Source organism: Dendropsophus ebraccatus, chromosome 14 (genome assembly GCF_027789765.1).
Source record: "Dendropsophus ebraccatus isolate aDenEbr1 chromosome 14, aDenEbr1.pat, whole genome shotgun sequence".
NCBI lineage: Eukaryota > Metazoa > Chordata > Amphibia > Anura > Hylidae > Dendropsophus > Dendropsophus ebraccatus.
Window position 1 is genome coordinate 50,236,355 of NC_091467.1, and position 23,942 is coordinate 50,260,296.

At 41.6% G+C, this 23,942-nt stretch overlaps 1 protein-coding gene across 1 annotated transcript in view; it reads left to right on the forward strand.

Annotated features, from left to right (window-relative positions):
• LOC138771873 (cadherin-like protein 26) overlaps window positions 1-23,942 on the forward strand; it is a 41,748-nt gene that overhangs the window by 2,559 nt on the left and 15,247 nt on the right. The window contains exons 3-12 of the mRNA XM_069951878.1: window positions 3,887-4,036; window positions 6,001-6,145; window positions 8,766-8,932; window positions 9,554-9,685; window positions 10,559-10,744; window positions 11,034-11,344; window positions 14,986-15,128; window positions 15,364-15,594; window positions 19,334-19,555; window positions 20,879-20,994. Coding sequence (XP_069807979.1) covers window positions 3,887-4,036; window positions 6,001-6,145; window positions 8,766-8,932; window positions 9,554-9,685; window positions 10,559-10,744; window positions 11,034-11,344; window positions 14,986-15,128; window positions 15,364-15,594; window positions 19,334-19,555; window positions 20,879-20,994 — 1,803 coding nt within the window. The remainder of the gene's footprint in view (window positions 1-3,886; window positions 4,037-6,000; window positions 6,146-8,765; window positions 8,933-9,553; window positions 9,686-10,558; window positions 10,745-11,033; window positions 11,345-14,985; window positions 15,129-15,363; window positions 15,595-19,333; window positions 19,556-20,878; window positions 20,995-23,942) is intronic.

Genomic DNA, 23,942 nt, shown 5'->3' on the forward strand with positions numbered 1-23,942 from the left:
GTGATGTTTCAATAGAGCCGGGGATGCTGAGGATGAAGGTAATATTTTTTACTTAAAGTGAATGTACCATTAGATCGCTTTTAGTTTTTCGAGATCGCTTCGAGTTTTTAATCTGGATCCTGCCCATGGTGGTGGTCTTTTTGGGAGCACCGACCCGCTGGCCTCCAGTGTGACAGGCCAGCGGGGCAGATCAGAGCACTGACATGGACAAGTATAATGCCCATAAGCCTAAATAGGAAAGGCTGCACGGGCAGTGCAGACTGTGCCACAACTATAGTCAAAATCTGTATTGTGTGGCATATTGGTCTTTATTTGATATGTCCAGTCTATGGTAACATTACCCCAAAATATTCCAAGGGATGAGATAGCACTTTACCCCAAGATGGTACAATTGATAGAACTCAGGATATTTCTAACTCCGGAGCAGAAGGGTCTCAATCATGGCACCATATCTTCTCCGTATACCATGCGGCACCTGGCATCTTTACTAATGAAGATTGAACATGACACCTACCTATAGCTAACAGATGGCGAGCTGGATCCTCATATTCCATACATTGGCTGACACACCTTGAAACAGCCTACAGCTTAGCAGGGAACACCTGCTGCCTGTTATAAATCATCTTTCATGTAGATTCGCTTGATCTAAAGCTGAAAAAAGGCAAAAAAAAAAATGCTAAAGTAGGCAATATTTTATACTACATTGTTCTGAAGTTATAAGGACTAGTTCCAATCTTATGTGTCATTCTCAGTTGGGGTTGGATGGAACCCTCTCTCACTGTTTTATTAATGGCCTATTCTCAAGATGCACCCCAATTTGCCAGAACCGTGCCCACCCCCCACCATTATACAATGAACTGAAACATAAACAGACAGCACCACTCATTGTGTAGTGGCCATTCTGGAGTACTGCAACTTAGCTCTCATTCACTTCTATTGGAGCTAAGCTGCAGTAATCCAGCATGGCTACTACAGAACGTATAGTTCTGTGTGCTTATCACTCTGTTCACTGTGTAGGTGGGTGCCATGGCAAAAAAATGGTTGGCAGGATGTTGACCCCTCTGATCAGATATTGATGGCCTATCCATAGGGCAGGTCAGCAATAAATGCCCATTACTATGGTTAGAGACATAACCATAGGGTATATAGAGGGGGTAGTTGCATCGGATGGGGTCCATGGCACATGGCAGGTGGAAGAGCCCTAACATAGATTTTGCATTGGGATCCAGAAGAGTACAAGCCATTACATATGGTACCCAAATTGCAGTATAATTTTATACAGTGTCCAAACAACACCACTAATCTAAGGTCATCCATATCCTCGATTACTTGTTCTCCCATCTTGGTTAAAGCTTTCGGTGAGCCTGACAGGGTTACTGGCCAACTTTTACTTTACTATATAATGTTGGAACCAATGTATTGTGGTACATTTAGATAAAGAGGTGGCTTGAAACAAGAAGCTATAGCCAGATGAGGTAAGGAGAAGGCATCTGGTGTCTGAGTTCAGTCGGGGGTGTAGAGAAGGAGAAGATGAGCCCACTGCTATACTGACCAGGACTCAAGTGACAAGACGACTCCAGATCACAGCCGATCAGCCACTGAGACACCAAAAACAGCCATAAGAGGGGGGCCCACTGGGATATTCCTTTGACCCTCTGTGGGTCAGGTCAAGCCTACCCCTTTGTCATGCTCTGCCCCCTCAGGCCCTGCACTACGTAGAAGGAAATTCTACAAAATCTACAACCTGTGGTTCCCCCTCCAGGGGGTACACACAATGCCTCCGGGGAGTACTCGTACTACCCTCATGCTGTATAGCAGTACACGACCTAGACATAATTTGCGGAGTGTCTCTAGTTGGGGACACCCCCCCCCCTCTATTAGCTTCTCTCTTTTAGGTGTATTCCAAATTGCTGCAGAATCTGTTGGGGGTGTTGCCTCATTTAACATTTTTTTGCACCTCCCGTTCTGCCCCCTCCCCACCCTTCTGATGCAACCGACGCACAGGGACCTGATGCGAATAAAATATTTTCAAAAACCAGTGTTAGTGAATATATTTATGTCCATCGGGGCCATCTGCGCCAAAAAAAGGGACTTGTAGGTGAATGATGAGGGATGTAGTCCTCAGGTGTCATGGTCTGGTCTCACTAGGGTCTTCCAATAGACACCCTAAACTACTGTAACTAAGTGGTTGAATACAGGATGATGGTGGTTGTATTTCCCTGGGACACTTGCTTTCGGTGTATATGACCTGGCTGGTCTCTTGGTTGGGGTGAAGAAAACTACCCAGAGACAGAAAAGTTCTGAAAGAAAAAAATGTGCAGGAGATTTTGCACATTTCTTTGCTAAAAGAGGGTAACTTATGTCTGTCAACACTAAGAGCGTCCTTAGACTCATAGCATGTTGCTTGTGACTTAATCCTCAGGACATACATGACATGAAAGCCATGGATGTGCTAGTTAAGACCATAGGCTACTGGTCCAGTCTAGAGCTGGGAGGTCCTTGCACAACTTCTCCTCCAGGTTTCTTCACTGGTCTCCTGCACTCATATTCAGACTCCTACTCACTTTCTCTGGGCTAGGCTGGGGTAGCTTAAAGCGTAACTGTCATTTCAGGGCCATTTTTTTGAAAACATTAAATATCAATAGTACAAGCGATTTTAATTAACTCTGTAATAGGTTTTATAAACCAAAAGAGTTTCCTTCTGGACTGAAAAAGCAATCTCCCAGCCTCCCCCCTGACTTCAGAAGAAGCAGGATTTCTGTGTCCATTATGTGGCTATGGAGAGGGGAGGGGCTGTTAGGAGTGACTGAGCACAGAGCAGTATTGCACAGCACAACACCCTGCAATCTTCTCTCAGTAAGTTCCTAGATAAGCACTAACCTTTCTGACCCCAGAATCCTGCGTCTTAGGTGCCCAGAGAGTCTCCAAACAGCTGACCTTCATGTCACCTCTTCCTGCTCCCTCATCTCCCTCAGCCCCTCCCCCCTTCATAGGCTTACAATGGAGAGAGCAGAACCCGTCTTCACTGGCTTCTCTGTAATGAAGACGTGTTTGCCTGATAATGCACAGATAAGAAGTCAGGGGGGGGGGGGGAGGCTGAGAGATTGCTTCTTGAGTACAGAAGGAGGCTTTTTTGGCTGATAAAACCTATTACAGAGTTTCTTAAAATCGCTTATACAACTGATTTCTGCAATAAAAAAAAATATGTCAGTTACGCTTTAAGTTGTAACTTTCTTTTAGAAGTTTTAGAGCAGTTAGTAGTCCTACAGCCATTGCATTGGCCTGGTTACTGATTAAGGCCATGTTCACATGTGGTATGAGACAGGGGTTTTCTGCTGCCGGGGTCCCAGGGGATCCCGGCTGGAGTGTATACCCTGGGATTCCTTCCGTACCAAGTAAGTTCCGTACCATGGCCCTTGCAACAACAGCTGTGATTAGTACGGAACTTACGTTGTGTGAACATAGCCTAAAGGTACAATACCAAGCAATTCTACAGCGTTACACAATATAAAACAGTGATTAGGCTCATAAAACAATATACAAATTGGCCCAGTGCTATGTTCTCCAATCTGCACTTCTCTATCCACTGCAAAACTACAACTCTCAGCATGCCGTGGAATACCAGTTTACTGTTCTGTAATATCTTCCTGATCCTGCTGACTCCATTATCCATAGAATAATAAAAAAAACTGTTCCATTTGGTTGGGCACATTTATGAATGATGACATAATGAATACACACTCCACTTGGATTCTGGTTAATGGGTTTTGTTGCCCAGAGGGTATACTGGAGTGTCACATGCCTGGTGGGCAAGCTTGGCAAGAATAGATTAATGACGGTGCTTTATTTTAGTCTTTCTTTGAATCTTGTGACTGATATCCGACAGGTGAAACTGGAAGAAGGAAATTCTCTCATGTATAAGCTGCAGGGGAGAGGGGTGGACGAAGATCCCAAAGGACTTTTCAATATAAATGAGGAAACTGGATCAATTTACGTGCACCAGAAAATAGACTATGAAAAGTATCCTATATTCCAAGTAAGTGTGACAGTCACCAACACTAGATGAGGACGATTAACCAATCTGTCTATTTGTCTATCTATCCCATATATATGTATTTCTCTCCTATCATTCTATCTATCTATCTATCTATCTATCTATCTATCTATCTATCTATCTATCTATCTCATTATCTATCTATCTCCTATCTATCTCCTATCTATCTATCTATCTATCTATCTATCTATCTATCTATCTATTTATCTCATTATCTATCTATCTCCTATCTATCTCCTATCTATCTATCTATCTATCTATCTATCTATCTATCTATCTATCTATTTATCTCATTATCTATCTATCTCCTATCTATCTCCTATCTATCTATCTATCTATCTATCTATCTATCTATCTATCTCCTATCTATCTATCTACCTATCTATCTATCTATCTATCTATCTATCTATCTATCTATCTCCTATCTATCTATCTAGATCCAAATAAAAAAAGTTCCAGCAGCACTTTGCCTGCAGGTAGTAGCGGGTGCCAGCAGATCCAGGTCAGAGACCGCTGACCCAAACGTAGATAAATGTAGAAAAGTCCACAGCACTCCAGATGTATGCCAAAATCGTTAGGTGGTTTATTCAAAAGAACATGTAGAAATTAACAGCAAAGACAAGCGCTTGTGTTTGCTGTTAATTTCTACATGTTCTTTTGAATAAACCACCTCACGATTTTGGCATACATCTGGAGTGCTGTGGACTTTTCTACATCTATCTATTTATCTATCTATCTATCTATCTATCTATCTATCTATCTATCTATCTATCTATGTCAATATCTATTTATCTATATGTATCTATTATCTATCATCACTCTCTCTTTCTCCTATCTATCTATCTATCTATCTCATATCTATCTATCTATCTATCTCATATCTATCTATCTATCTATCTATCTATCTATCTATCTATCTATCTATGTCAATATCTATTTATCTATAGGTATCTATTATCTATCATCACCCTCTCTTTCTCCTATTCTATCTATCTATCTTCTATCTATCTATCTATCTATCTATCTATCTATCTATCTATCTATCTCATATCTATCTATCATATCTGTCTATCTATCTATCTATCTATCTATCTATCTAAGCGAAGCAAAGATCCTGCGGCACTCCACGAATGTAATATAAGTTGGTGCCAAGCGGTAGGCACGAGAGACCAATCGTGTCAGACGTATAACAAGGTAGAAAACCGCAGCACTCCAGATAAATTCAAAAGATAGTGGTATTTATTTTCACCCAAAAACTTGCGACGTTTCGCTCTCGCTGAGAGCTTTATCAAGCAGTGATTGATAAAGCTGCTTGATAAAGCTCTCAGCGAGAGCGAAACGTCGCAAGTTTTTGGGTGAAAATAAATACCACTATCTTTTGAATTTATCTGGAGTGCTGCGGTTTTCTACCTTGTTATCTATCTATCTATCTATCTATCTATCTATGTCAATATCTATTTATCTATAGGTATCTATTATCTATCATCACCCTCTCTTTCTCCTATTCTATCTATCTATCTATCTATCTATCTATCTATCTATCTATCTATCTTCTATCTATCTATCTATCTATCTATCTATCTATCTATCTATCATCTATCTATCTATCTATCTATCTATCTATCTATCTATCTATCTATCTCCTATCTATCTATCTATCTATCTATCTATCTATCTATCTATCTTTCTACCTATCTATCTATCTTTCTACCTATCTATCTTTCCTGTTTTCAGGTAGAAATCTGTGTGTTGATGTAAATAATTCTAGGACCCCAATTATAAACATTCACCTTTTCCCATGGATAATTGCTCAGAACTTTCTGTGGACCATATGGTTGCCGACAGCTGCCGCGTTGCACCTCACCGCTGCTGTGTTTTCCTTTAATAGCCGCGATTGCCAAAGTTCTCTGCAACTTTTTTATTCTTTTTTTGTTTTGTTTGTGCAGTGGAGATTCAATGCAATCAACAAAACTACTATGAAAGTCGGTACAAGACTCGGAATTCATCTGAAGATCCTGGACATCAATGATAATGCCCCGGAGTTCAAAAACAAGACTTATTATGTATCAGTTAATGAAAGCGCTATGCAAGGTACGGTATGGCGACACAAATCTCGGCACCATCTGCTTGCTGCTGTCGGGTCAGCTCATTTGCTCCATTCTGCTTGTTACTAATTGCACAGCTAGGCACATATTGCTATGTGATGTAAGGATAATAAATCGTGGCTGTCAGGCCCAGGCTGCCGATTACCTGCTGATTCCAAAAATTTTATACTATTTTCTTAATAGCAGTCACTAGATGAATGTCTTATGCTGTCTTATACTGAACTCCCATCTGTTTGTTGTTAATATGAGACTTGTGAGGTCTCATACATACTGTGAGGCTATAGGTACTCTATGTGCAATAGTATGGTGCCACATGGTGCTTCATATTAGGCATGTAAAGCTCCCCTATAGTTCCTTACCTTCTTATAACTACTGTATACAGAGGTAGAGTATGGGCACATAGAAGTCTATTGGTGCTGTATTATGGTTCTATAGGCTTCTGTGCTTGAGGCCTAGTTGTTGTTTAGGAAACATTCAACATATTCTGCCTGGTAGTGAGGGATGTCAATCATGGTGACCATTCCCGTGGATGTCTACAAAGCTTCAGGCATGTCGTGAAATGTGTCAAAGGTGAAAAATGTTGATGAAACTTTCAAGATTCGTGATGTTATATATGGAATTGCAGCATCTAGATGGGTTAGTGGACAGGTGCCTAACTTGTCATGGTTCTGGTTAGCATCTCTGCAACGCCATCTTTAAAGATGATAAGATGACAGGGCAGCTGAAGGCCTCTGTGTCTGCCATGTCAGATCTGCTAGTCCAGCCTGCCACTAGTAACTCACTGATCTAAAGGCTCCCATATTCTTCATACAAATGTCAGTTAGCAGGTTCAGCCATCAGTATAAAGTTCATGGTGGTCGCCTAAGACTCCACCAACAGATGATGTCAGTAGAGACGGGGTCAGGGGTGATGGAATTTCCCTGGCCGACCCTTTTGTTCTCAGAGAGAAAAGCCACCCTATAGAGAACACAGAGCACATTTGGTGAAAGTGTATGTGTATGGGAAGGACGGGAGAGATAGCTGTCGCTGACAATTATTGCTGGTGTATTGCCACCTTAGAAGTACAAAACTATAGTTTTTCAATGAATGAACAATCTTATGATGTTTTAAAAAATATAAAAAAAACTGTAAAAAACATAACTAGAACACTGTAGTCAGCAAGTTGAGCCACTTAAAGGTTGTCATACACCTTATGGCTGGGTTCACACTATGTATATTTGAGGCTGTATTTGGTCCTCATGTCAGGTCCTCATAGCAACCAAAACCAGGAGTGGATTGAAAACACAGAAAGGATCTGTTCACACAATGTTGAAATTGAGTGGATGGCCGCCATATAACGGTAAATAACTTCCATTATTTCAATATAACAGCCGTTGTTTTAAAATAACAGCACATATTTGCCATTAAATGACGGCCATCCACTCAATTACAACATTGTGTGAACAGATCCTTTCTGTGTTTTCAATCCACTCCTTGTTTTGGTTGCTATACAGCCTCAAATATACATAGTGTGAACCCAGCCTATACATGAAATTGAAAGTCATTGCCCACTAAGTAAATGGAGTGGTACCATTGATTAATTTACTCTCTACAGGATTTCAACACATTGCTGAGTGTGAAAATTTGGAGGCTTCTTAGATGAAGTCACTGAAGTGGTAGGAAACCTTTGATATCTGTTCTCATGATTGGTGGGGGGGTCCCAGCATTCAGATCCCCTTCAATCAGCTAGTTACTTCCTAAGAATAACTAGGCCTTAAAAAAAAAAAAAAAAAAAAAAAGGATATACTCACCTGCCTGATCCCCTGCCACTGCCGATCAGATGATATCCGGTCCCTGCTCATCAGCAAATCCTTGTGCTCTTCTAAACACAAAGAAATAGCTGAGGCCTTTCACCACTGTGGCCTCTAATTCACTAAACAAGCATTTCCTGCCTCTAAAGGTGCGGATCTGATCAGCAGGGATCATCCTCAGAACAGCAGAGGCAGGGCTGATAATGATAAAGGACTGGGAAAGTGAGTATCCCTTATTTTTTAACTGAGCACTTGCAGTTTTATTTTTTAGTGTGAAATTGTTTTATTGATTGTCATTTCAATGACAGAGAAGAGGTATATGCTTCACAACAAAGTAGGTACATATAACATGTGGTTTCTGAGAAAATACAACTAACATTTTGGGACATAAAAGAGGAGGGAACAAGGAGAATGAACAGTCAATTTTATAATACCAGATGAATGGAGGAAAAAATGGAGGAAAAAGTTATCAAAACAAAAAAGATTCACTAATAATAATAATAATAATAATAATAATGTAGCAAATTAAAATTGATGTAAACTTTTTGGAAAATGAATACAAACATAATTCAATAACTGCCAACTCTTGTTACCATTATACTAAGTGTGAAACTATCCTCCCTTCCTGGAACCAACCAGTGATATAGTCTTCTTGTCTGATGTGAAGGGTGGATGGGGAATTTCACAGCTGGATATGAAAGAGGAGCCAGCTACATAAACAGCCCCTGACACTGAAGACTTTGCATGTTTTTTGGTGTAGGGACTGTATGACGTGTTTGGTTTCTTCTGTGACAAGGGAATATGTCTGTATTTCAGGTTATACAGTGTTCACATTGCTGGCCTATGACGAGGATGCCGAAAACAGCCAGAACTCTCAAGTCAGCTATTACTTGAGGTCTCAAATGCCCATCGATCCCAATGTCGAGTTCACCATTAACAAAGACAAAGGTTTCATCTCCTTCAAAGGATGCTTAAATTATGAGGTAGGGAACTGCATACTGTTAAACAAAAAGTGACCAAGCCGTAGCGAGTTATGCTATGCCTAGTAGCTTAGTCAGGAGAATTGTAATGCCACACACAACCTGAGGACAAGAGTTGTGCTGTTTTTGCAAGAAAGTAGCAAAATTGATTCTAAACTGTGATAACCCTTTAAACACAGCTGCTTTCTTCTATGAACAGCGCCACACATATTCACTAGTAGTGCCTGGTATTGCAGCTCAGCCTCATAACAGACACAAACAGGTATAGCACTGCTTCTGTAAGAAAAGAGCCTTGTTTTTAGTTTAAGACTATATTACTTGTCTATACGTGTTAAAAATATGGCATTCTGATCTTAAAGGGGCTGTATAACATTTCTTTCTTGTTCATGCGCTGAGTCTGGTATTGCTACTCAGCCCCATTCTGTTAAGCTGTAATACTAGACACAGCCTAGAGTGGTGCTGTTTGAAGAAATAACAGACAATATTGGTAATCCCTATACAATACAATTATATTGGGCTGTGGTTTAGTGTCAATCCATATTGTGGTTGAGGCCCCCCGGTACTTGTTGCTGGAATTAAAGCGGAAGCAATATGTCCTGACTGATGATATGTCTTCTTTTACAGGCTAATAAGCATTACAAGTTAATGATTGAAGCTCAGGACGGTGGTTCGGCTGTACGACAGAGCAGTACCTGTGAGATCAATGTTGCGGTGTTGGATAGGAACACTCAACCCCCAACGTTGGTACAGGAAGATGTATGTACCTAGAAGTAATCGCGTGGCTCGCAGAGCCTGATGGGAGTTGTAGCTTTATAACAGTTGAATAGCGAAGGTTGGAGACCAGGGGACATGTTCTTCACTCTGATTGCTTCAATAAACTTTATAGATACTTTGGGGCCAATGAACAGTTGTCAGTGAGTCAAAGCTAGGGACAACCCTCACTATCTTGCCAGAATAAAGATGTCAGAAATGTAGGACAGCCAGAGTAGGACAGCTACAGTATCGCTCCTGATCGCTTAAAGACTACCTGTCATTAAAAATACATTTTGACATGTCATCAGACATGTAAGAAGTTATTGATCACAGTGGGTCTCACTGCTGAGACCAGCTGTGATCAGGAGCTAGCTTGGCAGTAGTGTGATCCATTCCCCAGCTGTATCGCCTAATCAGCTAAATACGACAATGTAAGTGTAAGAGGCTACGTTGTTGGAATTAGCGCGTTACTGGGGAGTGGATTGTGCTGCTGCCACAATCCCTTCCCGGCTATATTTCCTGATCACAGCGTTCAATTACTTTTGACATGCCTAATGACATGTCATCAGTTATTTTTAATGACAATGACTCTTTAAGAGACTGTCCAAATGGCATTACATCTATATGCTGCTTCTACAAGGCCCTGTATTATAGAATCGGTACAATGGACCCCCAGAATATGGAGCACAGAAAAAGAAAGGTTGCCCTGTCCCCCCATTTATATCAGACCAAATAACATAGAGCCATAATAAGGCACTGAGCTTGACCCCTTAGTTTCCAGGACCTTGGCCCAGAAATCAACAAGTTCTTTCAAATTTTTTTTTCAATGTTAGGTGTACTGTAAAAATTCTGTAAGACGCCTTTACCTCCCTACAGCTACATGCTGAAGTGCCTGAGCGAGATGCCAATGTAACCATCTTGCGAATCGGAGTCAATGATGATGATACCCCATATACCCCAGGATGGAGAGCCAAATTTGCTATCATAGAGGGAAATGATGAGGAACACTTCGCAATTTCAACAGACCCAGTGACAAATGAAGGTCTTCTTACAGTGGTTAAGGTGAGTACATCGTAGTGATGTCCAAATCAATTAGATCAGTTTTGTTGGGGCTCCTCCCGATTGACGGATAACATTCATGAGCTTATTATAATTTGTGCGGTTATGGTGGCCTTAGGACAACTACCCAATTTAACCTCCAGTTACCAGTTCTAGTGTCCCAGCTGGAAGATGAATGGGACAACCCATCAAGGAGCTCAAGCAAGGAGCAAGTCACCCTATGGCTTTAAGCTGTTATCTCTAGTCTTAGGACTTCAGTTCTTCTGGTTTACATGATATTTTCTCCCTACAGGCCTTGGATTATGAAGAAAGCACACAAAACAGTCTTGTCATCACTGTTGAAAATGAAGAACCCATCCATAAATGCAAGGTCCTACAAAAACCCTTAACAGGATTGTGGGTTATAGAGTCATCCAAAACCCAATCACGACAGCCTAAACTTAAGAGTGACATCAGGGTTGATGTCCTAGATGTGAATGACGCCCCGATATTTAAACCACAGACTGTCCTGGTCACCTTGGAGGAAGAATCAGTTCCGCCTGGCACTGTGCTAGCGACTGTTTATGCTAAAGACCCAGATATACTTGCACCCAACAAAGTCAAGTAAGTATTTAGCTGGATTGTATCTTCATGTCTTGACCAAAATACAGGTGTGGTAACTAAGAGTTTCTCCTGCTCTGGATGACCTGCCCGGTCCTACATTACACACACAATCTATTGATTTGAATGTAATACTTAATTTCCCCTTTGATGACGCTGTAGACAGATTAAACACCTATTGCCAGGTTTCCACACAGGTCACAGCTGAATTTTTGTCAGTTTTAGGGGTTAAATACCATTCAAATATACTGTCTGTTATTGTCAAACAGATATACAGTATATATATACATCCTGTGTGTTATTGTCATATATCTATATCATAAAAATGAAAGTCTGTCTGTCTGTCCTTCTGTCTGTCTGTCCCATATAGACTTCCAAACGCCTGAACCGTTTGACCCCAAATTTGGCACACAGATACATTGGGTGCCCGGGAAGGTTTTAGCGAAGGTCCCGTCCCCGCCAGATGTACAGGAGAGGAGGGGGAGGGGGAAGAGCGGCACCCCATAGAGATGAATTGGAAAATCTCCACACTGCACACAGGAGATATAATTAGCTGCAGCTGCCCAGAGAAAACGGCAGTTGGGAGCCTTAGCAACCAATAGGATTACTGCTTTCATTTTCACAGGGAGTTGTGGTTGCTAGGGAAGCTGCCTCACAACATCCACAGTAATAACTGGTAGACCCCCTACTCCATCTATACAGTACATGTATACAGGACCCCCTACTCCATCTATACAGTACATGTATACAGGACCCCCTACTCCATCTATACAGTACATGTATACAGGACCCCCTACTCCATCTATACAGTACAGGTATATACAGGGCACTACAGGTATACAGGGCCCCCTACTCCATCTATACAGTACAGTACATGTATAAAGGACCCCCTACTCCATCTATACAGTACATGTATACAGGACCCACTACTCCATCTATACAGTACATGTATACAGGACCCACTACTCCATCTATACAGTACATGTATACAGGACCCCCTACTCCATCTATACAGTACATGTATACAGATCCCCCTACTCCATCTATACAGTACATGTATACAGGACCCCCTACTCTATCTATACAGGTATACAGGGCAGTATTACCAGCTGCTGCTGCCCTAAGCGCTAAACCTGAAGGTGCCCCATCCTCACTCACCAAATAGCATCAGGACTGGTAGGTAATAGCTCCACATGTCACATTTAACACCGCCACACCAGACCTGACCCAAACCACCACACCAGACCTGACCAATACTGCCATACTGTAACTGGATAACACCACCACACCAGACCTGACCAATACCGCCATACTGTGACTGGATAACACTGCCACACCAGACCTGACCAATACCGCCACACTGTGACTGGATAACACCGCCACACCAGACCTGACTAATACTGCCATACTGTGACTGGATAACACTGTCATATCAGACCTGACCAATACCGCCATACTGTGACTGGATAACACCGCCACACCAGACCTGACCAATACCACCATACTGTGACTGGATAACACCGCCACACCAGACCTGACTAATACCGCCATACTGTGAATGGATAACACTGTCATACCATACCTGACCAATACAGCCATACTGTGACTGGATAACACTGCCACACCAGACCTGACAAATACAGCCATACTGTGACTGGATAACACTGCCACACCAGACCTGACCAATACTGCCATACTGTGACTGGATAACACTGTCATATCAGACCTGACCAATACCGCCATACTGTGACTGGATAACACCGCCACACCAGACCTGACCAATACCGCCATACTGTGACTGGATAACACCGCCACACCAGACCTGACTAATACCGCCATACTGTGACTGGATAACAGTGTCATACCATACCAAATAAGACCGCCACACCAGATCTGACCAATACCGCCACATTGTGACTGGATAACACTGCCATACCAGACCTGACCAATACCGCCATACTGTGAATGGATAACACCGCCACACCAGACCTGACTAATACCGCCATACTGTGAATGGATAACACCGCCACACCAGACCTGTCCAATACCGCCATACTGTGACTGGATAACACCTCCATACCAGACCTGACCAATACCACCAAACTGTGACTGGATACTTTATACTGCCTAATATACAAGATGCCAGGAAAGCTTGGTGACCTCCATTATACTGCCTAATATACAAGATTCTAGGAAAGCTGGGTGACCGCCATTATACTGAATACTATACAAGATGCTGGGAAAGCTGAGTGACCTCCATTATACTACTATACAAATGCTAGAAAAGCTGGGTGACCGCCATTATACTGACTACTATACAAGATGTTATGAAAGCTGGGTGACCTCCATTATACTACTATACAAGATGCTAGAAAAGCTGGATGACCGCCATTATACTGACTACTATACAAGATGGTGGGAAAGCTGGGTGACTTCCATATACTGAATACTATACAAGATGCTAGGAAAGCTGGGTGACATCCATTATACTGCCTGCTATACAAGATGTTAGGAAAGCTGGGCGACCGCCATTATACTGACTACTATACAAGATGCTGGTAAAGCTGGGTGACATCCATTATACTGCCTGCTATACAAGATGTTAGGAAAGCTGGGTGACATCCATTATACTGCCTGCTATACAAGATGTTAGGAAAGCTGGGCGACCGCCATTATACTGACTACTATACAAGATGCTGGTAAAGCTGGGTGACTTCTATTATACAAGAGGCTAGGAAAGCTGAGAGACCTCTACTATACTGACTACTATACAAGATGCTAGGAAAGCTGAGAGACCTCCATTATACTGACTACTATACAACATGCTAGGAAAGCTGAATGACCTGCAACTCACTGCCGCCTCAACTCTGCTACGTCACTACCTTACTGCCAAAACTCTGCTACGTCATTGTCACTTCAACTATGCTACGTCACTACCTTACTACCTCAACTCCCTCTTACCCTCTTAATTTTTTTTTTCTGTCATTCTTAGAGCCAAATTTTCTTCACTAAGTTGTTCCATGTATCCAGCTTTACTCTTCTGGATGATAATTACAGCTTCTCCTCGCCTGTTGTGTATAGGTATAAAAATTAAATCGAACAGCTCTCATTGACTTTAATGGGGTTCGAGATCTAGTCGAACCTCGAACCGAACACCACTACTGTTCAAGGTTCGACTTGAACATTTTACTGTTTGATCATCACCATTTATGAACAGCTTATAGTCATGGTAGTGGGTTATAAAGGCAGATTTTCTTATGTGTTCTGGATTTTCCCTGTTGGTTTAGTGTTCTTTCATATTTAGATGGTGTGCAACACAATAAAAAAAAAAAAACAGACTAACCCATCAGTTTTGTCTAAAACAAGTTTTGTTGTGTGGGTGGGTCCTAAACTGACAGATTTATTTATTTATTTACAGCAAACCATAATTTTTTAACAGGTTTTCTATTCTAAAAATCAGTCACTTTTATTGTGGCAGGATGGTTGGATTTTAGTTTTGTTCTGTGAAAAACCCGACAAATTTACTAAAGGCACGTGCCACATTAGTGAATTTGAAGTGAAAAAAACCCTGACCCAACCGACAGCATAACGACTTAAAATTGGGGGATTGTTAGTAAATGAGGCCCACTATGTTATTCTTCAAGGTACTTTTTGGCGAATGACACCGCAAACTGGTTAATTCTGCATGAAGACACTGGAGTCGTTACCACCAAAGGAGACATGGACAGAGAGAATGAATATGTGGTGAATAGCAAATATGTAGTGACGATTCTGGCTGTGGATGATGGTGAGTTTAGCTGGTGGCGATTTGAGGTATTTACATGTAGACCAGTTTGGAATACTATAGCCCACAGACACGTTGTGTCATGTGTCCATAGGAAAAACCTGGCTGATATTCTACAGAAACAGCACCACCCTTGATTAGGGGCTAGGGTCTGGTATTGCGGCTTACGTGATTAGAGCATAAATTATTGAACAGCAAGCATGTCATCACTAAATCTGGGTTATGTTTGTACTCTTAGGTGAACCCCCGATGAGCGGTACTGGCACTTTACTTGTTAACCTGAAAGACGTTAATGACAATTTACCAAAACTACAGAATCCTTTGTTAATCACTTGTGACAGCGAGGAGGAGGCATTTGTCAGCACGCCCATCATCGACAAAGACATCAAACCCTACTCCGGACCCTTCTATGTCAATGTCGCAGACAAAGAGCCTGAGAAGATACCCATCAAACTTATCGACTATGACAGTAAGAAACAAGTTACACCACTATCTTTTTTATGAACCCAAGAACCCAATAGTAAGTGTTCCTAGTGCATTCCAACACAGCAAACACGATATTTGAAGAATAATACCAATATTCAGTGGCATAGGATGTCAACAATGGCCTGGCATTACTTGTGTGACAACTACATTGAACAGTATCTGTATTCTACCTATAGAAATATCTTGCAGGTAGCTCCCTTTACTGGTGGCTGCTTGCATTCAAATTATATAATTAGAGAATTCATAAAAAGCGAGCTCTTCTATATGTGTAATGCCTGGAGTCGTGGATCCACTGAACTGTCACTAGCGATGGTGGTAACCGCACCAGGGAGCGGAGTCTAAGGGGCCGCTGGTTTTCACCAGAGCCCGCCGCAAGGCGGGATGGACTTGCTGTGGCAGGCGACCCCCAGGTCGCTACCCCTGTCTTGGTTACTAGTGACAGCAGGCGAGGCGTGGCAGAAGCAGTAGGCAGATGGTAATGCAGGCAGAGGTCTGTAGGCGTAACCGCAGGTGGCAGGCAGGGCTCAGGAACAAAAGTTAAGCAGCGGACAGGGACCAGGGACCAGGACAGCGGACAGGAACTAGGAACAACGACTGAGGTCAGGAACAACAGGGAGCTGGGCCAAACGCTATGGGAAACATGTAGAGGCTCCAACACCTGTGGTGGGGCATGCTGGGATTATATAGGGAGTGACCAGAGCAACTACCAATTAAGGGCGGACTGGCCCTTTAAATCTGAGGCAGCCGGCGCGTGCGCGCCCTAGGAGGCGGGGACGCGCGCGCCGGCCGTGACAGACAGATACAGGAGTGGGGCGAGGTAAGGCGCCCCCCGGGGTCGAACTAGTGGCAGCGCCAGGTCCCTGCACATGGACCCCGGCGGCTGCATGAGGCAGGGGGAAGTTGCGGCAGAGGCCCGGAGCACGGGACGCCGCCGCAGCCGTGACAATATGTTGATATAACATCATCTTACCTGCAGACAACAGAGAAGGGATTCATCCTATATCTGTTACTCTCTAAATAAATGCACAATACTAAGTTGTGCTCAATGTAAAGTTATAGCCACTGAATATACACACAACTAATAAGTTGTGCTCAATGTAAAGTTATATCCAGAGTCATGAATATGTAGTAATAAACATAGGATAAGCTAAATCCTCCCTAGGGAAAGCTCCATAAAAGCTGGCAATGTGTTTCTGTTGATATGAAAGCCAGTGAGGCGTGCAATGGCACAGGCAGGGTAAGAGAAGAGCCTAATCCTTTTACATTGTGTTGTTTAAAGAGATAGTATATTTGGTATATATACAGGAGGAGGGTAACATTGGGGGCAGGGAAAATAAAAGAAAACAGCTCTGGATTTAGGACCACAATGCTTTGCAGTACTGGTAAAGAAGGGAGATAAGAACCTCTGTGGATGTAACATAGGGACAGTGCAATTGCTTGTCAATTCTTACTCCTCCACCCTATTGTGCAAGCTAAAACTTTAAGTGACCCTCCTTTTGGGGATTATTGATTAGTACATGTCATTGGGGTACCACTTACCTATTTAATATGTAATGTACCTGATTAAAATATAGATAGATGCTTTCTTTAAAAATCTGTACCACACCCCTACAGGCTGAGTGTGGTATTACATATGAGCCCCATTTAGATCTGTGCCTTGATTTCCAAATCAAATCCCTTTTAGACATTGGAATGGGGCAATGGTCTAATCTACCCCTTAGATCTATAAGGGTAAATATGATGTTCCTTCAGCTCTTTAAAATTCTTTCAGACTCTATGGTATATCTTTAAAACAACAACCGACGTGTTTAGAACCTGACCGGTTCTTAATCATGGTATCTGGGTTTATGTTGATCCATATAAGGCATTCGCCTATCAAGGTATGATGGGGTATATTAAACCCTAAATTGGCATCTCTGTAGAGGTGGTGTATAGAAGGCACAGCTATGATGCCACTTGGTTTAGCGGTGCCTTCTATACACCACCTCATATGCCTCATATAGACCCAGATACCCTGATTAAGAATTGGTCAGGTTCGAAACGCGTCGGTTGTTGTTTTAAAGATTTACAATAAAGTCTGAAAGAATTTTAAAGAGCTAAAGGAACTCGGTCTTTTCTTCTATGAATACCCCTGGATCCATATGCTCTATCTTCATGCTCTTGGCAATGGGCCTAGAAGCATGAGTATACCAGCACTGACAGAGCCTCTTTTCTTTATATATGGGTAAATACCATGATAGGTGAAATGGGGCCTAGTAGCTGAGGGGTTCAAATATTGTAAAAGGACCCTAAAGAAGATAGGGGAAGTAAGTTGTGAGGAGAAAGAAGAGGGAGAAAAGACTGTGGGTGGGGGAGAGGAGAAAAGATACAGTGGATAATGGTTTGTGGAGCATCAAGAAGAGAGGAAGAAACTCAAGGGAAGGTGTAAAGACCATAACAACTATAAAAAGCATGTTTCCTGGACTTCTTAACCTGGAACTCATAAGCAAACCACTGCTGACAGATTCATTTGCCCAAGCCATATATAAGGGTGGAGCAGCATTTTGACAAGTAGGACGGCAGGTCTTATGCCCTGGAAGGTGCTGAATTACTTACACAAGAGATGGTATTGTCCTTAAAGTATTGGAAGATAAACGTTAGATTTATTGTCATGTCTACAGTACTTGTCAGATGGAGTATTTAACTTCCCGAAAAATGACCTGTCATAAACATGGACGAACAGTCACTGCCAAACTCGAAGATCCGGTTATAGGAGGAATGAGACACACCTAAAAGTTTCCTGTCATTCCCCGTAGGCAAAACCCATAGTGAGCACCATGATGAGGCCCAACTCTTCAGGAGTCCATATATCGCCTGTAACTTACATCATTGGGGGGGGGGGGCTTCTTGGTAATATCTTAGCAATTTCTTCAACTGTTTGTTAGTCACCAGCTACAAATCATGAGGCATTCCAATGTCAATGAGCCGAGAATACACCTATATGTCTAACGTGGAGGTTCCTGAAAAACAAGGAGCAGAAAGGTCAACAGCAGCATACACTAAATGATTATGTAAACTCTTTTTCTTTTTCATTTTTGGTGAATGAAGTGATTTACAAATATGTTACGAATCACATGGAGCCAAGTAGTTTGAAACATCAATGACCACTTAAAGGAGTACTCCGATTATAATTTTTTTCTTTCAAATCAAGTTATATAGATTTGTAATTTACTTCTATTTGTAAATATCAAGCCTTCCAATACTTTTCAGCTGCTGTATGCCTACCGGGAAGTGGTGTATCCTTTCCAGTCTGACACAGTGCTCTCTGCTGCCACTTCTGTCCATGACAGGATCTGACCAGAGCAGGAAAGGTTTTCAACAGAGGTGGCAGCAGAGAGCACTGTGTCAGACTGGTAAGAATACGCCACTTTCTGCAGGACATCCAGCAGCTGATAAGTACTGGAAAACATACGTTTTTAAAATAAATTACAAATCCTTATAAACTTCTAAAACCAGTTGATTTGAAATACTCCCCCCCCCCCAAGTACCCCTTTAAAGGAATACTCAAAGAAAAACTATTATAGGGCGGAGCATGATTTCTTTCTGGTGTCCTGTGATTCCATGAATCGTTCCTCTTTCCTCTTAGGTCCTGTATAGTATTTAACACGATGTATCAGTTTTTCTGCACTCTACTTTAAATTTATCATAATTGTTAATTGTAATGTTGTCTCCCAATGTTTCAGATGATATCCTCAAGATTAAGAAGGAGAAAAATACCCCTCGAGGCAACCATACCTTACATCTGGAAATCTATGACCTCCAAGGTGTTCAGTCTTTAGAGAACATTACTGTGTATGTGTGTAGCTGCCTGGGGGGTGACGTCTGTATTGAAAAAATGGAAAACCCACCGACCCTGAGTGGAGGCGCCATCGCACTCATACTGTTGGTTCTAGTATTCTTTCTCTGTGAGTACTTCAATTTTTTATGTTTTTATGTCCATAAAACTGACGATTTTTGCGGCCTTGTAATACCCTCTTTCGCCTGTAGAGGCAGTGTAGGTAAAGTAGGATGGCAAGAGGATGGCAACCTGTGGCTGTTGAGCTGTTGTGGAAATTCAACTCCCAGCATGCCCTTCTGAGAGTTTAGAAATGCTACTCAATTCAGCAATTTTATGTTTATATTGACAAGCTTGAATTTTTAATTTATTGCAAACAGGAGATTAAACATAATGGCTACCAGGATCAGTTACTGCAGTCTCTGCTAATAATGCACCGTCTCCTGTTCTGTTTCTTTATGATATATGATATATAACATAGCATTGGAGGAATGGGGGGCTTCACTTCTTAAGGCCCGACTCTGAGGAGCAAAGGAGCGCTGTCAGCGCTCGTTTGCTCCTCGTTCCCTGCTCACTGCTGCCGCTATTCCACGCAGATACAGCAAGTGGGTGAGTCTGGGGAGAGCGGGGCTGCCCGGGTGATTGCTGATCGCCGGGGCAGCCCATAGGGTATAACGGCTGTCTGCTGCCGCCTCTCCTATTCCACAGAGCAACGGCTGCAGATCGTTGCTATATAAGTCGTTTGTCTTTCAACATGTTGAAAGACAAACGACTTTAACAATCAGCCAACATGAACGATGTCGGCTGATCTTTGCCTCCTATTCCATGGGACGATTATTGGGCGCAAGGGCCGATATTGGCCGATAATCATTCCGTGGAATAGGGCCCTTACATGTCTTTTAAGTGTACCTGTTGTTATAACTTTGAAAATCTAAATCAGCAGTAGATGTGATGTAAAGCAAGTTTGCCGTATACATTCATTATTTTTTTTTCTGCTGTTATCATGCGGTAAAATGCTGAAACTTACCAGAAATCCAGGTCGTCTCCAGAAGGCAGACTTTCTGTGCTGGTTGAAAAAAACAGACTAAACACAGAAATTCCAGCAAGTACAGAGTCACGGCTCAATGTATCCATTAGTCACATGACTGCCTTCTCTGTGAGCGCTCAGATGGAGTGGAATACACAGGACTTCCTGTTTTCTGACTGTTTCCTGTTTTATGAGCAAAAAAGAGTCAGAAAATATGAAGTGCTGTGTTCTCCATGATAACAAAATAAAAAAAAATTACAAACTTGCTTTATATCACATTAACTTTTGGTTTAGATTTTAAAAGTTATAGCGACAGGTACACTTTAAATCTTTGGCTGTCTGGTCTGTTGTTGTCTTGTTGCAGTGCCTCCTGCTGCTGTGTCTCCTCCAGGCACTCACCTCTATTCACATTTTTTATACATGTAGTACTGTGTATCCTGATGTGCAAGGTCGAAACCAAGAAAGCCATGGTCTACGTGGACAATGGGGCTCTGCACTCAATAATAAGCTACAATGAGGAATCGGAGAACAAGGACTGTCTGGTATGAAGCCATGCTTATCATAAAATATGTCTACATTGCAGCTCCTGCAGCTGGTGCCATCCAACATCTATCTATCTATCTATCTATCTGTCTGTCTGTCTGTCTGTCTGTCTGTCTGTCTATCTATCTATCTATCTATCTATCTATCTAGCTATCTATCTCATATCATCTATCTATCTATCTATCTATCTATCTATCTATCTATCTATGTCTGCAAGATAATTAGATAGATAGATAGATAGATAGATAGATAGATAGATAGATAGATAGGAGATAGATGATAAATAGATAGGTAAATGGTAGAGATGAGCGAGTACTGCTCAATCGAGTAGTACACTATTTGAAATACTCATTTTCGAAAACGCAGGAAAAATTTGATTCCCCTCCCACCTTCCCTGGAGCTTTTTTTTTTAACCAATAACAATGTGGGGTGTTGGGTGGTACAGGCACTAGGAGCACACAGGCAGGGGAAAAAAGCTTCTACATTCATTGGCTGGCTAAACCATGTGACCTTCAGAGTGAAATAATAGTGGTTTTCAGATGCTACTTGGAGCTAGACAGGTAGACAGTGTATAGCAGGGACAGTTAGGTGTTAGGTGATTTTAGGCAGGAGGGACCCCCAAAAGCCCTTGTTAGGGCTAAAATTATAGATAGCAGAGCTTGATCACACGTATATACAGCTATTAAACCGGCTAGCAGAGCATCAGTGTGTTCAGATAGGCAGGCAGCTGAAGTGCACTGTGAGGAATAGGCTGCATTTAGAGATGAGCGAACCGGGTTCGAGTTCGAGTCGATCCGAACCCAAACGATCGACTCGTGATTAGATGGGGGCTGCTGAACTTGGATAAAGCTCTAAGGTTGTCTGGAAAACATGGATACAGCCAATGACTATATCCATGTTTTCCCACATAGCCTTAGGGCTGTATCCAACTTCAGCAGCCACCGCTAATCAAATGCCAAAAGTTCGGGTTTGGATCAACTCGAGTATGCTCGAGGTTTGCTCATCTCTAGCTGCAGTGTATCTACTTGATAAAAACTTCAGATATAGGGTATACGGGTGTATACTGAGAGTGTACAAAAAAAAAGTAATAATTTGTGATCTGTGTGTAACATTAACCATTGGAGAGTGTGCCAAATAAAATAACAATTTGGTACTACTGTTTTGCATTCTGTGCGGAACATTAACCATTGGAACGCCTGTTGCCTGAAGGCATTTGTAAAAAATCATATATCGGGTATACGGCTGTATACCCGAAAAAAAATAAAAATAAAAATAATAATAATAATAAATTTTATAATTATTTTAATAATTATTATAATACTGACAGGCTGTCGCTTAACAAAATGAACAGCCATTGGATTGACCCAGAGTTTGCTTCTCCACCGGTGGAAAGCAGCAAAACATGAAGTGCCATGTCTGCTGAAGCTCCTTTCTTTCTCCTCCTCCTTAATCACCGTAAAAATGGGCAATTTTTACCAATCTTTAAAGGCTGGACGATAACAGATTTACACATTTTTAGAGGGCTTGTCTTAAGGGCCATGCATAGAATTTTTTTGAGTGATCACCTCAAAGGGCCTCAAGATAATTTTTTCAAGGGCTCCCCTGTAGGGCCTAAAAATCAATTTTTGTAGGGCTCAGCTCAAGGGCCTAAAAATAATTTTTGTTGGGCTCACCACGTGGGCCTAAAAATTAATGTTTGTTGCGCTCAGCTTAACCTCTTAAGGACAGAGACAAGTTTTTTTTCCTCCTTGTGCTTAAAAGGCCATAGCACTTGCATTTTTTTACCTAGAGGCCCACATGAGCCCTTATTTTTTGCAATGACAGACTAAATTTTTGCATAAAGTATACTGCAAAACACAAAAAAATTTCAATGTGTGGTGAAATTTAAAAAAACAAACAAACGCAATTTGTTTATTTGGGGGAGCATGTGTTTTTGTGCCGTTCGCCTTGGGGTAAAACTGACTTGTTATATATGTTCCTCAAGTCGTTACGATTAAAACGATATTTAACATATTATAACTTTTATATTATGTGATGAATTGTAAAAATTTTTTGTTTTTCGTGTGTATATAAGGCCATAGAAGTTGCATTTTTCCACCTAGAAACCCACATGAGCCCTTATTTTTTTTATTTTATATTTTTATAAGTAATTAAAAAAAAATTAAATGTATGGTGAAATTGAGAAAAAAAACGCATTTCTTTTATTTGGGCGGTTTTAGTTTTTACACCGTTTGCCCCGGGGTAAAACTGACTTGTTATGCATGTTCCTCAAGTTGTTACGATTACAACGATATGTAACATGTATAACTTTCATTGTATCTGATGGCCTGTAAAAAATTCAAACCATTGTTAACAAACATACGTTCTTTAAAATCTCTATTCCCAGGCTTATAGCGCTTTTATCCTTTGATCTATGGGGCTGTGTGAGGTGTCATTTTTTGCGCCATGATGTTTTCTTTCTATTGGTACCTTGATTGCGCATATGCGACTTTTTGATCGCTTTTTATTACAATTTTTCGGGATTTGATGCGATCAAAAAGGCACAATTTTGCACTTTGGGATTTTTTTGTGCTTACGCCATTTACCGTGCAAGATCAGGAATAAGATTAAATAATAGTTTGGGCAATTACGCATGTGGCGGTACCAAACATATTTATTTATTTATTTTTATTTATAACATGGGAAAAGGGTGGTTGACAGCTGCATCCGAAGACTGTATTGTTATGTAACTCCCAGGATTTTTCGAGGGCTCACCTCACTGAAGGGCCTCATTTTACATTTTTACATGGTTTCCATGAGAACCACACCCCTTTATGTGTAGAACGTGTCTGACCACATCACACAAACAAACACACACACACACACAAACACACAATGACAGTTAGCGGTGGGTGCTGTTTGATTTCCCCCTTGTCTATGCCATCTGTAGTTTTCATAGCCAATATGA